At 50.1% G+C, this 25395-nt stretch overlaps 1 protein-coding gene and 1 pseudogene across 1 annotated transcript; both read left to right on the top strand.

The window, feature by feature from the left end:
• Positions 1 to 4404: 4404 nt before the first annotated feature.
• On the top strand, positions 4405 to 4954 carry LOC110303052 (biogenesis of lysosome-related organelles complex 1 subunit 2 pseudogene; annotated as a pseudogene).
• Positions 4955 to 17209: 12255 nt separating this feature from the next.
• On the top strand, positions 17210 to 24455 carry Klhdc8a (kelch domain containing 8A). The gene is made up of 5 exons (XM_021171208.3): positions 17210 to 18263; positions 21368 to 21532; positions 21794 to 22009; positions 22594 to 22695; positions 23484 to 24455. The coding sequence occupies exons 1-5, from the start codon at positions 17888 to 17890 to the stop codon at positions 23675 to 23677; spliced, it is 1053 nt and encodes a 350-aa protein (XP_021026867.1). The 5' UTR covers positions 17210 to 17887; the 3' UTR covers positions 23678 to 24455.
• The last annotated feature ends 940 nt before the right edge of the window (positions 24456 to 25395 follow it).

A 25395-nucleotide genomic window follows, 5' to 3' on the forward strand; every position in this document is an offset into this window, starting at 1 on the left:
GAAGGTTGGTTTGTGATCAAGTGAGGATGTGGACCTCCATCTAGCTAATGCTAAATTTTTCATTCTTTAAAAAACAAAACAAAAACTTTATTTATTTACTTATTTATGCTGAGTCAGGGTCTCATTGTATAGCATTGGCTGGTCTTGAGCTTGCTATATAGACTAGGCTGGCCTTGAACACACAGAGATCTGCCTGCCTCTGCCTCCCAAGTGCTGGGATTAAAACCGTGCGCCACCACTGCCCGGTGCTTTAATTATTTTTAATTATTCCTGATAGTTGTGAGCAACAGAACATGGTTTCTGGGAACTGAACAGGGTCCTTTGGAAGAACAAGAAAAACTTACCTCAGTGAGACATCTTTTTGACTTGAGACCTGAGTCTGTCCTAACCTGACATTCAAGCAAGGACTTCAGCTCTCAGTCTCCTTCACCTGGCTTTTCAATAGGTGTTGGGGCTGGCCTGTGGCTCTCATGTCCGGGTTCAAGCCTGGGAGGCATCTTGGAACTGGAAGAGAAGAGGGAATCTAGGCGGATAGAGAAATAATGGAACCAAGACAACTAGTCTGCTCAAGGTTCAAATTTTTAATGGGGGACACACTTTATAAGGGAGAGGGGAGGCCCATTCCCGCCAAGCTGTAGGTGACCACGTGTAGGATCAGATGTAGACTCTGGAACAGCTAGGCAGACTCCCAGCAGGGAGCAGCAGCGGCAATGGCTGAACAATAGAGTGATCCAGGGAGGCAGGCTCCACCCTAGGTGATCTTAGTGGTATAGCAAAGTCAAGGTTTGGCTCAGCCTGCTTCAGGCTTGTAGGAGGCTACAAGTAGGCATCTGGAAGTTGATTGGACCTAGGGTAGATCTCATCCCGTGGCTTTCTTCCAAGTTTGACTCTGAGTCATTTACTTAAACCCTTAAACCCCCAGCTTCCTCAACTGTGAAGCAGGTTTGCCTCTGCTCACTTGACGGAGATGTTTGCAGACATTACTTATGTCAAGCCACGTTCAAGCCCTTGATAGAGTGCTGAGGCTGAGACTTGATGGATTAGTTATTTCTTTATATATACATATATATGTACATATCTCCAACCAGTTAGTAAAGAGCAATATGAAGCACCCACTTCAATCTGAATTTCAGTCCGCCACCACGCCTGGCTAGTCAAGAAATCATTTTTAGTTGACCCTAACTATTCCAACTTACCTGGGTTTCCTGTATTTTACCTGGCAATCCTCGTTGCACACCGGTCTATAAATGGGAGCCTACTGTCTCTGCCTCAAGTAGCCTCTACTCTCTGAAGATGGATGTCTCGTGCCTTGTGTGCCCCTGAGCCCTGGCTGTCCTGACTTAGGGCAACTTCCATTTTCTTCTTCACTATATTATCCCCCCACCCCTGGGGGTCAGAAGCTCGTGGCAATCACAGGCAAATGATTCGGCTTTTAAGAGTATTGACCTGAAATCTTCTAGTTTAGGAGAAAGGGAGGGAACCATAATCTCTCTCTGGACAAGAAAATAAGAAATTTTTAAATTTCTTTAAAAAGTGAGAAAGTTTGTTAAAATGAGAAAGTGAAAGAAAGGCTTAGCATTGGCAAGCACTGTACACATCATTAAATAATTATTACTGCCTGTGTGACTCAACGTGGCAATCCAATGCATTTCCAATCTGTTCAAGTAGCTTCACACGGGAAACAGAATGCACCTCCCAGCACTGTCTGCAGAGGGTCACTCCTTTTGTGTTTTTCAATTAATTTCCAACACTCCCCCTCCCCCGAATGCCTGAAAGCTGCCCATTTGTCTATAGTTTCAAGCAAAAAGGGAGAAATCTCTTCCAAAATAGTCCAGCCCTGAGACGGGATCTGAGAAGACCATGGAACTGTGTGGACATTTTATGACGGGTGTCTGGCTTGGGTGCCCTGTTGTGTGGAAGGCATCTCTCTGCTGATCTCCTGTCATTTGCACATCTTATGGTAATCCTCTATTGATCTCTGCCTCCTGTCTCACTTTTTCTGTCCCTCCCCTGCTGTGCCCCGTCCTGTTCCATTCCTCTTTTACGATGCTAATTCAACGGTTTCTAATTGGATCCTCTGCCAGACTAATGGCTTCTGACCAACTGGAAGGGCTGGCGTTTACTTACTTGATTTCTACCCCTCCTCCCTCTGTTCTCTGGCCTCTTTGTGAGTAGAGTTTAAATTAGGGGAGATGTCAGCTCCAGCCCTTGCCTTTATGTCTGCTCAGGCCTCTTGTGATTTGGGTGGGGAGAGAGGACCTGAGTACATGGAACCCTGCACTGAACTAGTCAGTGTTGGCCCACTGTGGAGTGTGTGTGTGTGTGCACCCTATGTATGTGGTGTGTGAGTGCTGTGTGTGTTATGTGTGTGTACCATATGTATGTGTGTGTGTCTATGTGCACACGCATCTCTTTTGTGACATGTGTATACTGTGTGTGTGCCAGATCTGTGCAGATGCTTGAAGAGGACACAAGGGAGTCCCAGATCCCTTGGAGCTGGAGTTTACCTGCCCACCATCTCTTCAGTGCCAAGCGACAGTTGTCTTAGGGGTTGGATGTCACAACTTCGGCTCATCTCCTTCTCTTCCCTGTTGGAGTCTTGAAGGGAATGCCACACTGGAAACACCATCACCTTCTTATTGCCCTCCTTTTTTCCTCTGGGTTTCCTAAAGGCCCAGCGTAGGGCCTTGTGTGTGACAATTGAGGGCTCTGCCCCTGACCTCCATCCCCCACCCCTCTCATGAAATCTTATAACTCCAAGTAAAGCAAAAGAGCTGGCACCCTGAACTATTTTCTTAGACTGGATAGTCCCAAATTGAGTTTAAAATTATCCTCATACATGGCTTATTAAATTTACATCCATCACTCCATAGAATGAGAAAACAGTAACCTATAAGCTTCCCCAGGTTTGGGAGCCACTTGGTAGAAATAGTCTAACCTCAATGGTCTTTCAGGCAAGCTGTTAGCTCCTGGCCCGTCCTCTGGGAGCATTTTTACTTGATTTACTTGATTCGTACTCTCTACTCTCTAGCCTCCGGTGTGTGAGTGCGCATGTACATCCCTCACACATGCACACACACGTTTCTCTTTAATTGAGCTGTAGCCCATCTTTGTCAGGCATTTCTAACATGCAGCTCACGGATCATCCTGGGACTGCTGTGATAGACGATTGCCTCTGTGGACCAACGCTTCATTAAGAGTGACAGCCTGCATCCAATAGTCACCATGCCACTCCGCTCAGGGACCAGAGCATAGCTCAGCAGGAAGGCTGGAAGACAAAGGGATAGTGGTTGTGGATACAGGGGTGATGGAGAGTCTTGTGGGACAAGGGGCAACTAGCCTGCAGGTCACGGTCTTGTACTCCGTTCTTATGATGTTAGAGCTAAGCTAATACAGGCAATTCAATTACAGAGCCATTTCCCCTGCAGCTGACAGGCCAGTGTTCAAGCCCCAAGAAACACTGAGGATAACTGAGTCTACGTAGGAGGTCCATTGCTTGTGAAATCAACACAGCTTGTGACAGCATGTCCTCCCCGTGCAGTCCTCTCTGCTTCTAGAATTCCATTCTCTTCTCTCTTTTCCTGGGCAGAAAACCAGGGACGAAGAGTGCTCCCTACGTGGCAAGGCTGATTTACTTGGTTACATAAACTCACATTTTTAAAAATCAGGATGTAGAGGCTGGGTCGCTTTTGGTGGTGGAGTGCTTGCCTAGCATTCGCGGGGTTCTGCGTTCCATCTGCAGCCCTGTAAAAATATACTGGGCCATATAATAAATGCACAAATAAATATTAGATGGTTTTGACAAGCATATATACTCTGGGACCACTACTTCATCAAGTATAATTGCTTAATGAAGCCTAGAATTCAGTCACCTTGGGAAATCTGCTCAGTTTATAGCTACTGAAATTGAGGGACCGGAGGGTTAAGAGACAACCATAGAGAGGGCAAAGGCTGGAAACCTGTAATAACGCTTCATTTACTCCTCGGCCACGCCTACCAGCCCCTCCCATAGAGGAAGACTTCCCACTGTCCCAGCACTCAGTTGGAGGGGGACTTCTGGTGTGCAGGCTTTTTCTCCCCCTAACCCTGTTTTCTTTCTCAGAGATTCACCCCAGAGAGAAAACTCTCCTGACACAGAACTAAGAGTCCTCATAGAAAGGTCAGCAAGAAGGAAAAACAGACAAGGGAACAGGAGACCGGACAGCTCAGGCTTTCACTTGGGAGCCCCCACAGAGGGGGCCTTGTAAGAATCAGCTGGCCTGGCCTCGAGGATGGAGATGCGGTGGCTGGTGGTGGGGAGGCTAAGTCTGAATGCAGGAGCTGGTGGACCTGTCTGCCGCAGTCAGGGCACTGGAACGAAAGCCTAGATCCTGAGCATGGGAACGGAGTTGGCCTTTCAGATAATGCTGCGGTGGAGACAGCCGAGGAAGCAAAGGAGCCTGCCGAAGCTGACATCAATGAGCTCTGCCGGGACATGTTCTCCAAAATGGCCACATACTTGACTGGGGAACTGACAGCCACCAGTGAAGACTACAAACTCCTGGAAAATATGAATAAGTTAACAAGCTTGAAGTACCTTGAAATGAAAGATATTGCTATCAGCATCAGCAGAAACCTGAAGGACTTAAACCAGAAATATGCTGAACTACAGCCGTATCTTGACCAGATCAACGTGATTGAGGAGCAGGTGGCAGCTCTCGAGCAGGCAGCCTATAAGCAAGATGCTTAGTCAAAAGAACTGGAAGCCAAGTACAAGAAGTTGGAGAAGTGATGAGAATCTTGTTCATGTGGCTCAAGTGTTTGTTAATATGGAAGATGTTTTATAACCACTAAGTCCTGAGGCTGACACATCATCAGAGCTTCTCAGAAGAAAATGGCTGGTTAAGCCCAAGGCCACGCGATACTGGATGAACTGGAGGGCCGTGGCTGCTCCGGAGTCTCCTCTGAGGCAGTATCTCTCAGAAACTCACACCTGGAACTCCTCACCGTTTACTTGAATGCTTCATCATCCATCCAAGATGGTGACTGTAGAGTTCAGGACATACCTGGGTTTGCCAGTAGAGTCCAGTGAGGGGACCTGTTTTCCCTGGTATTGGGCATTTAGCACGTTATTGTCTAAAATGGCTGCTTTGTTTTGTTTGTTTTGTTTTCTACTGATGATAAAGTGAATTGTTAACAAGATTCAAATTAAAAAGGAAAACAAAACAAAACAAAACAGAATCAGCTGGCCTTCCATGCACAACTAGGCAGGTAGTTACGGGGTGGGGGTGGGGTGGGGGGAGTAGGGGAATGGGAAGAAGGTTGACAAAGTCTCCCTTTTGGCCTAGGAAAGGAATAGGGCTGAGCCAGAGGACTTCCCTCTTGTCCTGAGGTGCAGGTGTGGGGCATACATGGCTCCTTCTCAGGTCAGCAAATGGAAGCTGAGGTAATAGATTATTTGTTGGTGGAGAAAACCCTGGAGACCCTGCCTTCACTACAGTAGGAACAAGACTCAGCCAGCCCACACAGGAGACCTTCTGTAGCCCCCACTCCTTTGTCTTCTACAGTGGTCTCTGGATGTCCTTTGTCCCTTGGTCAGGTTGTTTCCTCTTCGTCCATTTGTGCACAGGCATACCCTGGCATGCTGAAAGCCTGCTGCTGGCAAAGATGGGTGATGGTGTTCGTGAGCGGAGGAGAACCCAGGCCAGGCACCTGGCACGGGGCAGGAGGAGTAAGAACCTTTTGGGATCCTGTACAATTGTCATTTCTGCTCCACTGTGTGTCCCCTCTAGCTTTGAAGTGGACTGTTCCCCCCAGTCTGGCTTTAACCCAGCTAACTGTATACAAAGATCGCTGTTCTGACTCACCACCATACAGCCAACATTCAGTCTGGCTTCTGGTCCAATTCAGCTTGGCTTTTGAATAACTTACCCTGTATGAGAGCCAGCCTAAGCTTGAAAGGAGGGTGCTTAATAAGAATGACAGACATGCCACATGGTTCCTGCCACAAGCGTGTCACAGCTGGTCATCCAGATAGACGAGTACACTGACTCTGGGGCCAGACAAACTGGATTTCACACACCATTCTAGCTGTGACCCTGGAGCAAGTTGTTTGCCCTCTGGAAGCCTCAGTTTTTCCATCTGTAGAATGGTAGTAACTACAGTGAGGATGTTACAGGCTAAATTACTCACAGGACTGGGAGTCAGTTCTTTCCATACGATAAGTAGTATATACTTATTAACTATCACCATAATCTAGGGTTCTTACGAGTGTGAAATTATATGGAAATTATATTTAAAATTTTCTCTTGGTGCCCTGAATGTTGGTGGTAGTTATTACCGTGAGAGGCTGTTATCATACATGTTTACCAGTCACAGGGCACATCCCATGGAAGCACGGGAAAGATTACTCTTGCCTGTAGGGGTCACACCAGCCTGGAGCCGGTGGTATTCAGGCTGAGCACTAAAGGGTCCAAGAGGTTTTAACAAGCAGGGATGTGCATGTAAGGCCCAGCGCACAGCTATGAAATGGAAAGGTCTTAGCTATCAGCAGTAAGGCTGGCAGGGAGCTCAGCTGCCTTTGGGCTCCCTATGTCATTTGGGAGCCCTGCTCTTGAAGGTCAGGGCCAGCCAGTTTCAGCCCCCAGGGACAAGGGGGAGTGTGACAATCAAGAGAGAGCCAGAATGGGAGCCCAAGACCAGAGTTGGCTCCTGGCTGAGTGTTACATAGAACTAGGTGTCACAAGGTTCATCTCCCCCCCCCTCTGTCTTCCCGTTCTTCCTTTCGAATGGGGAGTAATAAGAGCCCACTCACCTCCCACCTGTGCTGTAATTATCAAACGCAGCACACGGACTAAAATGCAAAGTACTGTTCTTCAAGACCAAGAAGGGTTAGTGTGGCCTCTCAAAAAGCTCTGGGGGAAACACAGAGGCAAAGGGCATTTGAAAGGAAGACTCGGATAAAGCCCTGGGAAGAGCGCCTGACTCCTAGCAGAAGTGGGCCAGTAACCGCCCTCATAACTTATTAATTCACTCTATTCATTCATGCAGCAAATATTCCTTCTGTGCCCTCTAAATGCCAGGCTTGGGGCTCCATATTGGGCAAGTGGTGAAAGAGATGGATGGAGACCCTGCGCTGAGTTATCTTTAAGCAATTTGAAAAATTGGCAACCTGAAGGCTTCTGCTCCACTGGCCACCTTCCAGTTTTTCTCCAGGATTGTTACGATTCATTCTGAATTGAGCCAGGCTACCAAGACCTCATCCCAGCATACGCAAACACCCACCCCTCTGCCCTCTGCTGACGGGCTCTGCCATCAGCAGCTCCATCCAAAGGCTTCGCTCAGACATCCCAAGCATCCCTGGAACCTTCCCTGACCCCACAAGATGAACGGAAGTGCCTTAATATTTAAAGAGGAATGAATTTTCTAATTAGCACCCAAACACTGGAGCCTGGCCCTTCCTGACCTTACCTATTTAAATGCAAATTAATCTTCCCCGAGGAAAGTTGATAAGTGAAGGAAACCTCAAAGGGTAGAGAAGCAGGCAGGAGGCCAGGGGTGCTGATCAGAGCTGTCACTTTTGTCCCTGCTACTGACTTTGCTGCCTGACACCCACACTTCTCTCACCTCAAAACCAGGCTCTGAGGCTGAGGGAATTTGAGGCAAGACCTAAGTCCTTGTCCCCAACACCCAAACTCCTATTCCCTTATCTGTTCAGGATGACCTACCTGTAGGAGGCCATCTTAGATTAGTGGCCTAGAGAAGACATAGGCAATAGAGTCAAGTCTGCCCGGCTTGGAATTTAGGATTCTCTGTCTCCCGCTTCAATACGCACTCACGTGTGGCATGCACACACACGCACACACACACACACACACACACACACACACACTAATCTTTACATATATATGGAGATCATAAGGTAACTTTCAGGAGTTGTCCAGTTCTCTATGTCCACAGTGTGGGTCCTAGGGACAGGAATCCTGTCATCAGGGCTGTCAGAAAAAGGTAGTGTCTTTCTTGTCCCCCTAAGATAGCCGAGAGTGAGGTGGTTTATAAAGGGCCAGAAGGGGGATTGTTTTATGCCTGTGGGCCCTCATGCCACCTAGACTACGTCACACTGTTGTAGCCAGAAGACTGTGCCAGACAACATGAGAAATGTGAATGTCATCTCATCCTCACATATCCTGGATCACAGTTTCTTTTCTTTCTTTCTCCTTAGTAATTAAAAACTATAAAGTCTGCTGTGAGGCCACAGGCCAGCACACACCAAGCCCTTGTTCTCTGACTACCAAGGCACCGTGGCCCCCATGGTCATGGAAAATTGTACTAAGGAGCCTCCAAGGATGTTGGGCTCTCGGCTGAGGTTGGACCATGGGGGAGGAATGTCACCCAAGGAAAGAAATGGTGGGAACCAGAACTTTAGAGGAACAGAGGGCACACAGGACCTGTGATGGTAGCTTCTAGAACACCAGCCACAGCCACGGATAGGGGTCACTCAGACCCTTACTTAATGACACCCAGGATAAGGACTGAGGGTTCTCAGACTCTGATCAGGAAACCCCATTCTTCTAGTGACAGGCTCTGGGCCTTGTTTTTTTCTTCATCTGAGAAGCAATGCAGTTCCCTTGGGGTTCCTCAAGTCCCCGAGGTGCATACCTGCCTGGCATGGGAGTGCCCGCTAATGAAGAGAGGCAGACCTTTTGATCCACCCACACCCCAGCCTGCTGCTCACCTTTCTGGATGCCCATCTATTTTTAGGCCCACACAGCCCACGGACAGCCTGCCCAGGATGCATTGCCCTCCTCCCCCTCCTCTGTGTGTTGCATGAAGGAGACATGGGTCAGTGTACCAGATGGCAGCCTTGCCGTGGCAGCAGATTGTCTGTTTCCCATGGGCTTGGGTTAAAGCGGGGTGTTGGATGAGGCCTGCTCTCCAGCCCCACCCCTCCTGCTCTCAGCCCAGCGTCACCCCCACCCCTCCAGCTGTGCTTCTTTGCTGTCTTTTTTTTTCCCCTTCTGGGAACGGGAAGGAGCATGAAGAATGTGTGTGTGTGCACGTGTGTGTGCATGCCTGTGTGCATGTGCATGTGTGTATGTGCGTGAAAGTATGTGACTATGTGTATATGAATGTGTGTGCATTCATGTGTGTGTGCATGCATGAGTATGCATGCATATATGCATGTACATGTTTGGGACTATGTGTGCATGCATGTATGTGTGCATGTGTGTGTATCTTATGAAGGGTGGAGGTAAGAGTAAAGCAAAAGGCCCTCTGCACAGGCCCACCCTGAATAGTCCTTGCTTGCTGCTCCTGTCTTGCTGGTAACATGAAGGATGGCAGGCTCTTGGAGGGCAGCAGAGGCACACAGTAGGGAATAAGTCCCCTCAAGGCCCCTGGCATGGAGAGGTATGGGTACCTCAGAGAGTGACCACTTTCATTCTGGCTCTTTAGTGGCCTGGGCCTGGGGGCCTAATGTCATCTGACATGAGTTCAAACTGTGGTCTTTGTCATTCGATTCCTAGCCTATCAAAGTGGGTAAAAGGTAATTAAGTCAGGAAGCGCCCCCTCCTCTCTTTCCTTCCCCCTCTCCCTCCCTCCCTCTCTCCCTCTCTCTTCCATTCCTTTCTCTTTTTGAGACAGGCTCTCTTGAGCTCAGAGCAGCCTCAAACTCACCCAGTAGCTGAGAATACCTTTGAACTTCTGATTCTCCTGCCTCCACCTGCTCAGTGCTGGAATGACAGCACAGTGAAATCACACTGGTTTTAAGCAGTTGCTGGGGATGGAACTCAAGGCTTCATGCAAATTAGACAAGCACTGTATGAGCTGAGGCACAGTCCCAGGAACCTCCTCTTACAGTTTAAAAAAAAAATGTCTGTGGGAATGGCATCCTGGGGATGGGCAGGACCTCCAGATAGAGGCCTTTCTCTTCTGCCTGGAGACAACAGCCTTCAGGCCTCAACCTTTGTCGTTTGGATAAGATGGTTCTGCTAGAATGAGGAAGCCCTAGTGGGAACTGGGCCGGCTTTGCCTGAGGCCCAACTTCCGGCAGCTTCTCCTCTGGCCTTCCCAAGCTGAGCTCTCTGGGGCTGTGGGATGGATCTGTGGCATGAGCACATACGCACACTTTCACACGTGAGCACTCACTAGCTAGACAGGCGGGTGGTGGTGGGGGGTCCATCTGTCAATCAATCTTCCTTGCTGATTTCCTGGCTGGCAGCAGTGGAGCTGGTGTGTAAATCACTCAGAGACCCTCTCGGCTCTGCCAGGACATGGAGCTCTTTTTAATTAAGAAGAACGGAGGCTGCTGCTGGCTCTGGAAGTGGCATTAACTTACTAATGAGTCTTTAATGTGTCTGAGTAGCCTGTGCTATCTGCTCCTGCACAGCCTCCGATGCTCTGTAGAGCAGACTAGAACCTAGGGAAAGCTGGGTGGGGTCTGGGGTGGGGGAGAGGAGCTCTGCATTGGAGGTGGACAGGAGAGAACCCTTCTTAGCTCCAGAGCTAATGCAGCCCAATCTAGTGAGCTGGAAGTAACTGGTACAGTTTCCTCTCTGAAGAAAGGGCCAGATTGCAGTGTGAGTTGAACCCTTGGGTCCTGCCAGTTAGCTGTGGGACACAAAAGGCACCCGGAAAGGTCAGAGCACAGCGGGAAGCATGATTAGACTTCCAGACAGGTGCTCAAACACCACAAAGAGCAGACTATCATTAACCAGATGGGCAGAAGCAGCCACAGACAGGCCAGAGCGAGGCTCCCTTCGGAGAACTGACACCATGAAGATGAATCAAGGGGACTAGAGCTCTATGTGTATGTAGCTACCAGAAGAACATGAAATGGCCACTCGAGAATCTGCCTCATTCTCACCATGACCACATGATTATTATTTTTCTAGAGCCGTAGGCAATGTCCCTAGAAATGAAGAACGCTAAAGCTGGGAGACCCCTCCAGCTGCTCTCAGCGCCGTTGTCCTTCTAGAAGGACAGCTGCCACAGAGAGGGCGCGCTATGCCCATGTTTGCACAGTACAGCCTAGGTAGGTGTGACAGATGTGTGTCCTGTGTCCTTCCTGCTCCTCGTGTCTCCCAGAGGCAGCCGTGGAAGCTGCAGCGACACGGCCTCTCACCCCACTCCAAGCTGCTGTTCTCAGGAAATTCCTCCCGTGTTTATAACTAACGCTCAGGCTTTATTACAAGGCCCATTTCCTCTTCAATGCCCGCAATCAACACAGGAAACTAGCTCAGGTCTTTTAGAGCCTTTGAGCTGTCACTCTCATTGCTTCCACTCAACTAGAGAGGAATGCGAGACTCCCACCCCTGCGTCTCAATTTCAAGGAGTCTGAAAACCAAGATGTTCCTGTCCCCACCCTGTGGGCAAAGACATTCCTTAACTGGTAACTCATCAAATCCCTAGGTTCCGGAATCATTCTAATGCACTGAGGCAGGGGGCAGAGAAGAAATTGGAGCACTCCAACATTCTCCCTCAGGTGGTGGGGCCACAAGATACAGGTCATGGCTCAGATTGCCGCCTCTGCCCTGCAGACTCCCATCCAGTTTGACTGAGCCCTAATCCTTCATTGGGCTGGCTTCCAGACCGACAGGACAGGGTGGGGCCTGGGGGCTCACAGAGCTTGTCTTGCTGGTGATTAGAGAGTCACAGTCACCGTTTCTGACCCAGAACGCCACCTGGCGATCACCCGGCGAGACCTCTCCTCCAGACTGGCTGTAGCTTTAGCCTCACTGGGGCAACCTCAGTTAGCTGAAAAGGCCATCTCCTGTAAACTAACCCCAACATGATGGGATGCAGGAAAGTGGGAATCCAGGAATTGACCCTGATCCTACATTGGGCAAGACTGACAGGGCTTGAGGCTGGAGAGGCACCCAACCCTGTGGAGCTGAGCCCAGGAACTGGGTCTACTGGTCCGAACATAGGAAGCCAGAGATAAAAGGAACATTTCTTTCTTCTCTGCGCAGTGCCTGCAACGTGCCCAGCAACTTCGCCCCAGCAGGATGGTAATGTGTATTGCTGGAGAAGGAGGTTAGGGTGTCTCTTCAAAATGTAACCTACTCTTGGAATCCATCAGTCTCACCACAAAACGCATATCAAGTGGGCCACTGCTCTGAAAAACTGCTTGATATTCTAAACCGTCTCTCCATCTGCAGCTTCCTCTGAACAGACCTGGGTTCAGGAAGGCTGGGCTCCACAGGACACTGAGCAGGCGATTGGTAGGTGCTCAGCCAGCTGCACCTGCTGCTTATTGTATCCTGGCTGACCATGACAAACACAAGGTAGAACTTTCTCACAAGGTGACCGACCGCCTGACTATCTGGGGCTGAGCACCGAGCTTGACTAAGACTTCAGTATCCCGATAAACCACACTACTTATGTGGTGTGTGCAATGTGTGTGGTGTGTGGTGTGGTGTGTGTGTGTGTGGTATGGTGTGGTATATATGTGTATATGTGTGTATGTGATGTGTGCAATGTATGTATGGTGTATGTAAGGTGTGTGGTATATGTGTATGTGGTGTGTGCAGTGTGTCTGTGTATTGTGTGGTGTTTGTGTGTGTATGTGGTATGTGCACGTCTGTGGGTGTAGTGTGTGATGTGTGTGTGCATGTAGTATGTGATTATGTGTGGTATGGTATGTGTTTTTATGTGGTGTGATGTGTTTCTGTGGTTTTTGAGTGTTTGTGTGGTATGTGTGTGATATAATTGTGTGTGTATATATGGTGTATGTGTATTGTGTGTGTGGTGTATGTGTGATGTGTTTGTGTATATGTATGGTGTATATGTGGTATGTATATGTATGGTGTATATGTGGTGTGTGTGTATGGTATATGTGTGGTGTGTGTGTAATGTGTGTGTGTGATGTGTTTGTGTGTGTATATGCAGGGCTGTGAGTGTGGGGAAAAGAGGGGAGTATGAGAGAACCTGCATCCCGCCAGAGTTACGGTGCTCTGGGCAGGCAGACATAGGAGGACTGTGCACGATTTCCACTTGGCCCTGGGTGGGCATCTGGTTGTGTTAAGCCACTGACCCCACATGGCGGGTGGTGGACAAGGGGCAGCCCCAGGTACCAGGTTCTCAGCCTCCAGCATCCCATGCTGGATACAGCAGAGGAGTTGAGAACAGAATAGGGGCCCTGGAGTGGCACTCAGCCCCTGTGATGAAAGGAGAAGAGGGCAGGGGGAAAGGGGGAGCTGGATGGTTCCCATGCAATCAAGAGTCCTTAGTCCAGTTTGTGGCTGCAGCATAGGAAGGCCTTCTGGCAGGAGGTTAGGCACGGCTCGTTAGGAGAAAGCCTATACCATTGTTCAAGCACGGCGGACCTTGATGGTCAGAGACAGTCTATGGGTTTAGAGCTTTATTGTAGAAAGGCAGGGAGAAAGGAGAGAAGGTAGAAAGAGAGAGGGAGAGGCCGGCCATGGCCACATGGAGAGATCGGGGAAGAGAGAGAGAGAGAGAGAGAGAGAGAGAGAGAGAGAGAGAGAGAGAGAGAGATGGAGCATTAGAGAGTAAGAAAGGTAAAAGCCTAAAGACAGAGAGAGGTGGAGCCAAGCAGCCCCTCTTATAGTAGGCTCGGCTATCTTGCTGTTGCCAGGTAACTGTGGGGCGGAGCATACCTGGCTATAGTCAGGTAACTGTGGGGGTGGAGTCTAACCAGAATGCCAGAAGCTTGGGACATTGTCTGTGTGTGACTGATAGCCACAGACCTCTCCTGTGGGGGTTGTGGGGGGCAGTAACTTCGACAGGAGCCAGGGGTCCCATGTAGGTGGAAATTACTACCCACTGGGTTCGGTCCCACAGGGTTCAAGACCTAAGCTCGACTGGTAATCAGGCTGTCTGTGCATAGCCCATTGCCCCACATGTGTATGGTGTATGTGGTGTGTGTGTGTGTGTGTGTGTGTGTGTGTGTGTGTGTGTGTGATGTGCTTGTGTGTGTTTGTATGCTGTATGTGTGGTGTGTATGGTGTGTGTGTGTGTATGGCATAGTATGCATGTAGAAAACCTGTGAGAGTTGGTTCTCTCCTTCCATTGTGTGGGTTTCTGAGGTTGAACTCAAGTTATCAGGTAAGTAAGTGCCTTTACTCACTGAGCCATCTCATATCCCAGCCCCCATAAATACTCTTAAAGAGAGAACAGGAAACCATGCCGGGTGCTATGGAAGATCTTAGAGCAATAATGACTTGGGTCTGACATGAGGAAGAACTTCTGAATGGGAGAGTGACTCCACACTAGAACAGGGCAAAGAGGAATCAAAGGACACACCGGACTCCCTTCCGGGCCTGGCACTGCTCAAGGCCCAGACCTGATGCAGTCAGCCCAGGCATGAGAACTGCAGGTGACTCAGGGAATCTTAAGTGGTGGTTGCTAGGTTACAAGCTGCTTTAATGCGCCTCAATGTAAAGACTAAAGGAAGTTACCTGGCTTCGAGGAGAGAGCGGTGGGGGAAGGAGAGAGGAAAAAAAATAAGCCAAACTTCCAGAATTAGCGACTGGGCATAGCCCGGAAGCAAACTGACTTTTTTCTACTTTTCCAAGGCTGAGTCTCTCCACCCCTGTGGTCTGCACAGAGTAAAGCCTATGGATGCAAGCCCTGAGCTGGAACAGGGCCTGTCCAAGGCTGAACGCTGGCATCTCCCTAGGTGAGACACTCAGCAATTACTGGGATCCCTTTGGGCTCTGGGTGCCTTCCCTTGCTGTAGTTGGACAAAAAGACCAGAGGCCTCAGGAGAACAGAAACATCTTAGCCTCCTTACTAGTACATAATTTGTTCATTTGTCATTGGGAATCTTCAACCCCGAGTCCTTGGAATGAGTTGCCAGCTCTAAGTGAAGCACTCTCCGAGTGTCAGACTCCTCCGTGAGACACAGATGCTCACAGATGCCTGGCAGTGTCCCCACAGTGGAAGATTATGAGAGACTGGAGTTGCAAGGGCTGGGCTCTGGGAACTCTGCCCACCCGCTGGGAGGGTGGGGGATGTTACTCACTTGGCTCCTAGCAAGTGAGGCTGAAGACATAGATCCCAACAAACCCATTTGAGAAGACTGTGGCTTCCATTCATCCTGGTCACCACAAGCTGGAGCTGAGAAACTGAGTCAGCCCCAGGTCAGGGTCCATCCCATATTTCTTCGGGAAAGATAGCTCCCTAAGAAGACTACTTAGACATGGCTTTGAGCTCATAGAAAGTCGTCACTAGCCAGCGGGCAAGTACATTGGGTGTTCAGGACCTGAGCATAGGCCTGAGCCTTTGTCAGGGTGAACTTATAAGCACAAAAAACATATCCTGAGTTGTCGTGCCTCATATAGCAAGAGCTGGAAGCAGAAGTACAGAAGGTAAAATCCAAGGTTAGTACATTTAGAGACTTCCCCAGAACTGTGGACTTTGATGGATTAGGTCTTTGTTCTTGTTTTGGCAGGGTGCTGTCTTCCTGCTGGGTTCCAAGGCCTCAATGGAACTTCTATCATGGCCTCAGTTGTGCTAAGGTCTGGGGCCTATTACAAGAACAGGAATGGTAGGTATTGTCTGTGAAACTTCATTAGTTTAGACTACACATTCTAAGAGAATGTGTGAGTTCTTATTGAACAGGGAGAAGAGAACACAGCCTTCTGTGGATGATCTAGGTGCTGATTTTGCAAATACAAGAATCTAAGCTTTAAAAATAAGGAGAATTGTTAGGTCAAGAGCTCAAGATATTAAGATCGGTCTGTTTTAAGCTAGGGCTTCTATTTCTCCCAGAATTCACAGTCTCCGTGTGAGTGTTGGGAAGACTGTCCCAGGCCCTGGTTCTGTGTTAGAAGGTAAGGTGATAAGCATCACACTTGATAAACAGTCCCTACATTACCTCACTCAACCTTCACAAACCTTACAAAGATACGGCCAAACCACGGAACACTACAAAGAAATAAAGGGAAAAAAATCTGATGAAGAGTCATACACTTTTAATCCCAGCGTTTAGGAGGCAAAGGCAGGTGGATTTCTGTGAAAGACCCTTTCTCAATAAATGGGAAGCTGGGGGGTGGGGGTGGGGAGGAGAATTGGAAGCTATAGCAGGGAGGTTGTGAGTTCCAGGCATACTGAGAAAAACAAAGAGGGGGTGAAGGAAGAGAGGAAGAGGGAGGGAGGGAGGGAGAGAGAGAGAGAGAGAACTATTGATTCTTTCAACAATGATACTCCAGGAGTGAGCTCCATTCCTAGCCCCTTGTACAACGCGGCTGAAATGACAAGGCTTCAGACATGGGCTGTCAGGGGCTGGGAAGGGAAGAGCAAGGAGGAATTATAGAGTCCTCCTACCAGATATCAAAAGGTGACGTGGGAGCCCTGTAATGAACATGTACTCTGTTTATGACATTGTACTATAGCTTGGTAGGATTTTAATACTGGGAGAAACCGGATAAAAAATACTCCTTTCTTACAACCACATGTGAATCTATAGTTTATCACAAATAAAAGTTTAGTGCCTAGCGTGTGCACATCTCTGAGATCCATCCCCAACAGTGAGAGGAAATACATACCAACATATAAGCACGTGCATGTGAGCACACGCACGAACACACACACACACACACACACACACACACACACACACTCACAGACTCAGAGTAGAAACTGAAGCTAAGTTTTCCAGAGCGAACATTTGAACAGCAGTCTGTCAGGTTCCCGAGCTTGAGCCTTTCTGAATGGAAGGAAGCCAGAGAGGAGGACCCCGTGGGCTTGGGGAGACACCACTAGGTGGTCCGGTATATCATGGGCACTTGAATTACTGGATACTACAGTTCTGAAGGGTCTGTTGCTGGGTGGTTTGAGAGACCATCCACCTAGTCCTGCAGTTGCTGCTAAGGGCCGGGATTTGTTAATCAGGTTTGCACACTATAGATGCACAAGGGTTTGGAAGGTGAGGTCCTCCCAGCTTGTCTATTGGTGTGTTCAGTTGTGGTTTCCCTGTCTATGACTTTATTTGAAGCTTTGTAGACGTCTCCACTTAGGAGGGAAAGAAGATTCTGTGTGAATTACATGCACACGAGTGAGAATTGTTAGATCGGCAGATCCCTGCCACATCTATGCCTCCTAACTGGCTTCTGAGGTTAGACCATGTGAGCATACCTCCCCCCCAAACAAAGCCAGCCTGTCACGAACTGGGTCTGTGTACTGTAGACAAACCGGGTAATTGGCCTCTCCGCCTCCTCACCCAAAACAAACACTCGCAAACGCCCGCCCCCACGCTGGCAGGATCTGCCTGTCATCTGGGCACCCGGCTCCTGCTCCGGCTGTCTCCGACCCTGTAGACACCGCAGGCCCTGCTCTCGCTCGCCCTGGGCGCCCGGGCTGACGCACAGGCCACAGCCTCCGCCTCGGGGCGCGTGGGCTCCTGCCCAGGTGTGGAAGCTGCAGGGAGGCGGTGCGGGGAGCCGGGGTCCTCCGGCCGGAGCTCGGCTTCTGGCGACCGCTCTCCTGCGCCGGTGACGGCGGCGTGCGGGCTGGGAAGGGCAGGGAGCGCTGTCCTCCGCTCCGCGGCTGCCAGGCGGACCGTGAAAGCCTCGCGCGGCTGTGGGCGCCGCCCGGGAGCTAGTGCTGGGCGAGCGCGGCGCCCACGCGCGTTGGGGTGGGCTCCGGGGGACCGGGCGGGGCGGGGCGCATCCTGCAAAGTTGACCCAGGGTGAGCTACCGCCGGCACCCTGCTGCCCTAGATTCGCCCGGTTCTTCCCGCGGAGCCAGGCGTGGACGTCGCTGCCCCGCTGACACCCAGGGGACCCGGAGAAGCCAGCGGGCGTCGGCGGGGAGCCCGTGCAGCGCGAGATGGAGGCTGAGAGAGGGGACGCGCCGGCCGGCACCGTGTAGCCCGCGGGCCCCGGGGCTGGACCTTGCCCGGACGCTGTGGGGGCGCGCGAGCAGGGCCCTCCCCCGGGCTGCCATGGAAGTGCCCAATGTCAAGGACTTTCAGTGGAAGCGCCTTGCTCCACTGCCTAGCCGCCGGGTCTATTGCTCACTGCTGGAGACTGGGGGGCAGGTCTATGCCATCGGGGGATGTGATGACAATGGCGTCCCTATGGACTGCTTCGAGGTCTACTCCCCCGAGGCCGACCAGTGGACCTCCCTGCCCTCCTTGCCCACAGCCCGGGCCGGGGTAGCGATCACTGCCCTAGGAAAGCGGATTATGGTGATCGGGGGTGTGGGCACCAATCAACTGCCTGTGAAGGTCGTGGAAATGTACAACATCGATGAGGGCAAGTGGAAGAAGAGAAGCGTCCTGCGCGAGGCTGCCATGGGCATTTCTGTCACAGCCAAAGGCAAGTGGGGCCAGGGTTGAGGGTGGGCATTAGGGAAGAAAGTAAAGGGTCTCGGGGGACACGGGTGTAAGGCAACATGATTTGGGTGGCCAATACACATTCCCCATAACATTCGAGCCTTACATTAAGAACTAAAACTAGAGACCCAGTGCCCTTACATTAAAGATTGGAAAGGGACACTGAGCAGGTGAAATGTCTAGGAATTCCATCTGATGCCAGGAGTCAGCTCCAGCAGGCTGGGCAGGCCACTGCAGAGGGAGAGCCAAGGTGTGAGCCACGGGGTTATCTGCAATGACTCTACAGACCCTGGCATTCAGCCGAATGACCACATTTGCCCTTGGCTGCCTGCCCCCTCCCCCAAACCTACCTATGTAGGTTCCTGAGGATGCTCACCCCATCCTTCTACCATTACCAGGCCCCCCAAGGAGGCTTTGAGACCCGATCCCAGGATCTTCCTTTACTTCTGACTTAAGTTTCAGACTTACTGAGTGGAGGTCAGAATGTTCCAAAAGGTTGTTTCATGTTGCATTATTATCCAGGTTCTCTTGCTTGCATGTGGTTTTAAAATTCTCGCTTTCTCACAGCCTTCATTTCGCTCTTCTTGGGCCTAATACAATCTGTGATGTCGAGGGGGTCCCATTGCAGTTTTGCTAAACACACAAAGTTTTCTGAGAATGGGAGTTAAGAGACCCCAAGTTCATATACAGTTGCCTCCACACCGTAGGCTTGGTGGGGTGAGCTTTCGCTTTCCCATCCGTCCCTGTCTCTCTTACTATTATACCGCTGCTGACTGGCTAACACACAGCCAGATCAGAAAACAGCTTTCCTTAAGCATCTGGTTTGCCCCTGGAACAGTCTTAGACCCTGGGGAGGAAGGAAAAGGGTAGAAAATTTGGGCTCTGAGCATGATTGTGGAGAAGCTGGGGCCCAGAACCCCCTCAGGCAGGGTAGACAGTAGGGTTTCCGTGACCGGCCTGTCAAGAGGGTGAAAAGCCAGGCCTGGTGCTGAAGGCTTGCAATCCTAACTACTCTGGAGGCCGAGGCAGAGAGGGGCAAATCCAAGACTTCCCTGGCAGTAGAGTTTAGTGGTGCATACCTTTCATTCCAGTACGTGGGAGGCAGAAGCAGGCGAATCTCAGAGGCTAGCCTGGACTACAAAGTTCTAGGATAGCCAAGACTACGCAGAGAAACTCTGCCTTGAAAAAAACAAAGCAAAACAAAAACAAAAACTTGCCTCTGCTAGAGCAGAAGGCGTATGAGATCAAGCTACATAGTAAGACCCAACATAGTGAGACCTTATTTATTTATTTATTTTTTAAGAAAAAAAAAAGTAAGGCCTAGACACCTCTGGGGACACTGAGAATAATGAGTATAGACCACACCCCATCTCTAGCTTCAATAAATGATGCTGTAAGTTAAGAATTAAGGCTTCCGGGGCTGGTAAGATGGCTCAGTGGGTAAGAGCACCCGACTGCTCTTCCGAAGGTCTGGAGTTCAAATCCCAGCAACCACATGGTGGCTCACAACCATCTGTAACGAGATCTGACTCCCTCTTCTGGAGTGTCTGAGGACAGCTACAGTGTACTTACATATAATAAATAAATAAATAAATAAATAAATAAATAAATAAATCCTTTAAAAAAAAAGAATTAAGGTTTCCCATTTGGTGCTTTATCCCTTTGGACGTTCAATATGTCCAATGAGACAAGTGCTGCTTCCATTCTTATTTTAGAAGCAGCAGCATGAAGCCCAGGAAGGTTAATTCTCTAAGGTTAAATAGATAGTCAGTAATGACCATGCCTGTGCTCCATAAAGCCAAATGGGATCAACGGTTAGGCTGGAAGATGTTTAATGCCGGCTGTTTGTGCTGGTTTCATAGATGAACAGATTCTCAATCTGCAGTGTATTGGGAGAAACAGATCAAGCTGGTATCAGTTACATGTGACTACAGAGCAATGGTGATACCATCATTTGGGAGGCACCCAGCCAAGTCCTCTGGGCCCTGCTTCGAAGCTCAGAGAACCCAGATGGAGGAGGATGGGTCCAAACTGAGCCCAGAGCTGAATGACTGTGGAGTGGTTAGAGTCTTTCCAGAAGGGGGTGTTTCCAGAAGAGAAGGTGGAATTGGTGCTAATCAGGTGCTTATCAAGTCCCGCCCCAGCCTTAGGCTGAGGGCTAGGATCCCCTCCCAGGATGTCTGGGGCTAGTGGGAAATAAGGCTCACTTCCTACAGTGGTAACCAGTCAGAGAGCCATTGTGAGGAAGGCCATGAGGAGGGCTGCTGGGAGCAAAAACTCCATGCAGGAACAGAAGATCCCTGAGAAAAGGACCCATTCAGACACAGTCTAGGGAAGCACAAATGTTTGCCCATGCACTTGGGTACAGTGTGCCGAATCCCCAGAAAGCTACCCACTGCCAAGAGCAGAAGAGAAAGGTGGAGACTCCCTGCTCTCAGGCCAAGGTTCCTGAAGGGTCAATTCCGTAAAGCTGCCACTGCCGCTGCCTCCTCCTCCTCTTTCAGATCTGGCCTCTTTCCATTCAGCACAGGCGCCTTCCATATCCTGCAGGCTTCTATACCTGTGAATGAAGATGCCATTTCCCCACCGGAGTAGCAGACAGAACCACTGAGAACCCAGTGTGTAGGCCAGTGAGTAGGGGCTAACTCTAGTTCTAACCGACTTCACCAGCTGGAGAATGATCTGAGAGTTGCTAGGAGTCAGTTCACTAGCGGAGGTCATTACAAAAGCCTTTTTCCTGGGCTTCCACTCTGGCTGCCTAGAAAGGAGGACAGTGGAGGGACAAACCCGCAAAGGATCATCTAGGGCTAGGCTTCACTGCCATCTGTCTCTGTGCAGAGGTTAGTACATCAGGCTTTGCCAAGGACTTGACATAAGCCGAGGCACATAGTCCATCCGAAGGTTCAGGAAGATTAGCCAGAATAGAGACTTTAAATGGTGCTCCCCACACTACCAAAGCAGCTGCAATTCACTAGCCGAGCAAAGGCTGGGAACTTGTCATGACCTATGAAAGATGGTGGATGCCGCCGGGCCTGTCTCTGAGTGCCGGGGGAACTGAACCATGTCTCTCTGTGATCTTTTTCTTAGATTATCGAGTGTATGCCGCAGGAGGGATGGGCCTGGACCTACGTCCACACAACTACTTGCAACACTATGACATGCTGAAGGACATGTGGGTGTCACTAGCTCCCATGCCCACCCCAAGATACGCTGCCACCTCCTTCCTCCGGGGCTCCAAGATCTATGTGCTGGGTAAGGACAAGCTACTTGTTCATCTCCTGTCCTTGTTCCCTTGGGTGAGTTCCCTGGAAAGGGATGCCTACAGTCTGAGCATTTCATGGCCATGGGGGATAATCACATTGCCCTAGCCCTTGAGGAGTCTTTCAAAGGACTGAATAACAGAAGAGCAAGCCCAGTCCTCTCTGTTCTCAGGAACTGCTTTTTTTTTTTTTCCTTTTTCTTCTTTTTAATTCACCCTCTACTCTCTACCCTGTCCCACTTCCCCACCTCCAGGGGGACGACAATCTAAGTATGCAGTCAATGCCTTCGAGGTCTTTGATATAGAGTCTCGGTCCTGGACCAAGTTCCCCAACATTCCCTGTAAACGGGCCTTCTCCAGCTTTGTGACCCTGGACAACCACTTATACAGCCTAGGAGGCCTGCGGCAGGGCCGTCTGTACCGGCAGCCCAAGTTCCTCCGGACAATGGATGTGTTCGACATGGAACAGGGTGAGCTGGGTCCCCATTCCCTTGGCTCCTTGGTCTCTTCTGACTGATTCCCACTTTCCCCATCAGGACAATCTCCCTGGGGCCGGCTGCTTACATATCCAGGCAGACCTTCTCTGGAGTTTGAGCATCCTTCCTAACTCACGGATATGCTTGGAGTCAGATTCTTTTCAGGGCTCCTTTGGCCTGCTTGTCTGTTTTCACTATGGCCTTTCCTCTCTCCATCCCCAGTATCTGTGCAGGACCAGCTTAGGGAGGGCCTCTTCCTTTGCTGATGGAGAATCAGGAATCTTGATTATGCCTCTCATTGTCTTTAATCAGATTCCTGTGGGAAATCTAAATAGAACAGGGGGCTCACGGGAAGTCTGTACTTTAGACTGGGACAAGCACCCAAGAAGACCCAAGTGGTAGAGGGTATCATTTCAATCAACAGGGCATGCTCTCTGCACCCTGGATGCCAGGGTGAATGAAAGGGGCGCGGCCACCAGGGTGAGAGCCACATGGGATTCATTTGTATTTGTTAGAGAACTTCAGCGCCTAATCCCCTAATCCGTTTTCTCTGTCCTGTCATTATGCGCGGCTTGCAGGGGGATGGCTGAAGATGGAACGCTCATTCTTCCTCAAGAAACGCCGGGCAGACTTTGTGGCTGGTGGTCTGAGTGGAAGGGTCATAGTGGCTGGGGGCCTTGGTAAGGATAGAGCATCTCCACTGTGCTGTGTTGTGACCCTGGAGCTTGGGAGGTCCTTGACACTGCACTGGAGCCACGGATGGTACTGACTCCATGCGTACCTCCCACTGAGTTACTCCAAAGAATTCAGTGTGGTCTGGACTTGACCTTTCCATGGGCCTTTCCACATATGTTCTTTCCATTTGGAAATAGGAAGATGGAGATCTATAAATCATAAAGGACACATGAGCTCCTGGGCTGCACCCAGGTCCCCGAGTCCCTTTCTGGGGATAGCTGGAGACAAAGGGAAAGTCTTCATCTTTCCTTGACCTAACGCCATTGTGGATATCCGGCTCTCTTAGGATAGCAAAGCATGTGATCAAACAAGTGCTTCTAATTCTGGGTTTGAGCCCAAGACTACTGCTATTTTGAAGGAAAGTCTGGGACTTAGAGGCACACTGAAGTCTTTAGGACACAGTGATAAAGGCAGTGTGTGTGTGTGTGTGTGTGTGTGTGTGAACAGCCAGAGTTTACTCAGTGTAGACATACTCATTCATGAACAACTATATGGGCTAGATTATGAGGGAAGCTGTGTGTGTGTGTGTCTGTGTGTGTATAAAATCAGGAGTGAGGCAGTGGTATTCTAAAAGCCTCTGATATCTAAGACAGGAAAAAACAATTCTATTTTTAAGATGAAAAGGAAAAGAAGGGACAAAGTTTTTGCTTCTGGGTTGGGAGATGGTCACTGTGGGACATGGCTTGGTGGCTGGGCTCCTTGGTCTAAGGTCTGATTCCCCTGTTACTTTCAGGAAACCAGCCCACTGTCCTGGAGACAGCAGAAGCATTCCACCCTGAGAAGAACAAGTGGGAGGCACTCCCCCCCATGCCCACGCCCCGCTGTGCCTGCTCCAGCATTGTCTTCAAGAACTGCCTCCTGGCTGTGGGGGGTGTCAGCCAGGGACTGAGCGATGCGGTAGAGGCACTGTTTGTCTCTGACTCCTAGCTGGCCCGAGCAGCGCCTTTGCCTGGACAGCATCACTCCAGTCCTGACATGAGGAATGGTCTCATCAAAGCAGTTTGGACTACTTCCTCAGGCTCCTACTCCTGTGAAGAGACAGAGAGGTCAAGCCCTGGGGCTCTCAGTGACCTCTCTCTAACCCTGCACTCTCAGAAAGCAGAGCTGACTCCCGCCAGTCAGTCAGTGCTGGGCTGTGGACTGGGGAGAAGCCTCACTCAGTGCTCAGACACAGCAGGGCAAAGTTCCTTCCTCTCGCCTACCTCCTGAGGTGGAGGGCAGTTGCCACCCAAAGGGAGATCCTTGTTGTCCTTCCCCATCTCTGAGGTAGTTTGAGTATCATGAGAGATAAACTAATGAAGAACAGGGCACCCCCAACCCCTTGTTTCTCTTTGGTTGACATCCATTCCCCATATAGAAGTCAACTGTAGACCTGCCCCAGATCTCACCTACCTATCAGGAATTGCACTTGAAGCTAGGGCAGTTGTGTAGGAAGGAAGCTGGGGGCTCACACACCAGGCCAACAGCTTTGGCAGAAGAGACTCTTTCTCTCAGGTCCCTGTTGGGCATGTGATGATGGAGTGTTAATATCTTCTGTATTCTGCCTTCTGCCACCTTCTCCTGACCTGAGGCCTGGCCACTCTGTGTCCGAACAGCAGCTCTCAGAGTGTTTCTGCCTGAAACCATCTCATTTACATACACTGTGGCTTCCAAATCCACAAAGGGTGGATTAATTGCACTCTGGTTAATAACAGCAGCACAACAATTGGCATCTTTATCCCTGTCTTCTTTGGACCCTGGAGACAAGGCAGGAGGGTCCTGGTTTGTAGATAGGAAACCCCATGAGATCATCTCCCACTGTGTTCTCCCGAGAACGAGGGACCCATTGGCCACCTGCTCTTGATGGTTCCCCTTGAAGAGTGCTACCTTCCCTAGGCCACAGCTGTCCCATTCTCAAAGAGCTCAAAGAGAAAACCAACCAGTTTTTCCTTCTCTTGGTACACACACACAGACACACACACACACAGACACACACACACACACACAGACACACACACACAGACACACACACACACACACACACACACACACGTATGTTTGGCCAAGGTTGTGACCATTCAATCTTTTCTAGGTTATACCCATGTCTAACCTTGATCAATTCAGCTGAAGCTCATTTTAGGCAAAAGATGAAAGACCTGTTCATTGACTTAAAAGCAATTGGGCAGCCATATGGGGGTCAGAAGGATGGATGGATGTGCCTTCCCTTTGGCCTACACAGCAGCCCTTTGTGCTACTTCCCAGTCATTCATATTGGATTAGAACCTAGCTTGGGGAAGAGCACTTACCCAGCATGCTCAGGGACCTGAGTCCCATCCTCAGCACAGAAAGCAAACTGAACTAGCTCTGAGTTGGCCCGGAGGACACCAAGAATAATGACCCCCCCCTCAGCCCCCCCCTTCCCCCCAGGCTGTGGACGAGGCAGGGCTCAGGTGATTAATTACCTCCCAAGGAGCCAGAGCTGGAGGATAGCCTATCAGGGCTTCAGGGGTCAGAGGCCCTTCTTTCTGGTGTGGTGGTAGGGGTCATAGTCCCCGCTGGATCTTCAAGGACCTAGTGAAACCTGGATCTTGAAGGGAGGTGGATTGTTGGCTTTACCTTTGGGTGCCAGGAGGACACTGCCACCTGCTGGCCTAGCAGTTTTTTCC

This window comes from Mus caroli, unplaced genomic scaffold (genome assembly GCF_978045245.1).
Source record: "Mus caroli unplaced genomic scaffold, Mus_caroli_1 scaffold_1, whole genome shotgun sequence".
Classification (NCBI taxonomy): domain Eukaryota; kingdom Metazoa; phylum Chordata; class Mammalia; order Rodentia; family Muridae; genus Mus; species Mus caroli.

Excerpts from the sequence above, each read along its gene's own strand:
- Klhdc8a (XM_021171208.3), top strand. The coding sequence starts at position 17,888 with ATGGAAGTGCCCAATGTCAAGGACTTTCAGTGGAAGCGCCTTGCTCCA. Across the intron at positions 22,010-22,593 it reads TGTGTTCGACATGGAACAGG|GGGGATGGCTGAAGATGGAA; the intron begins GTGAGCTGGGTC and ends CGCGGCTTGCAG. Across the intron at positions 22,696-23,483 it reads CATAGTGGCTGGGGGCCTTG|GAAACCAGCCCACTGTCCTG; the intron begins GTAAGGATAGAG and ends TGTTACTTTCAG.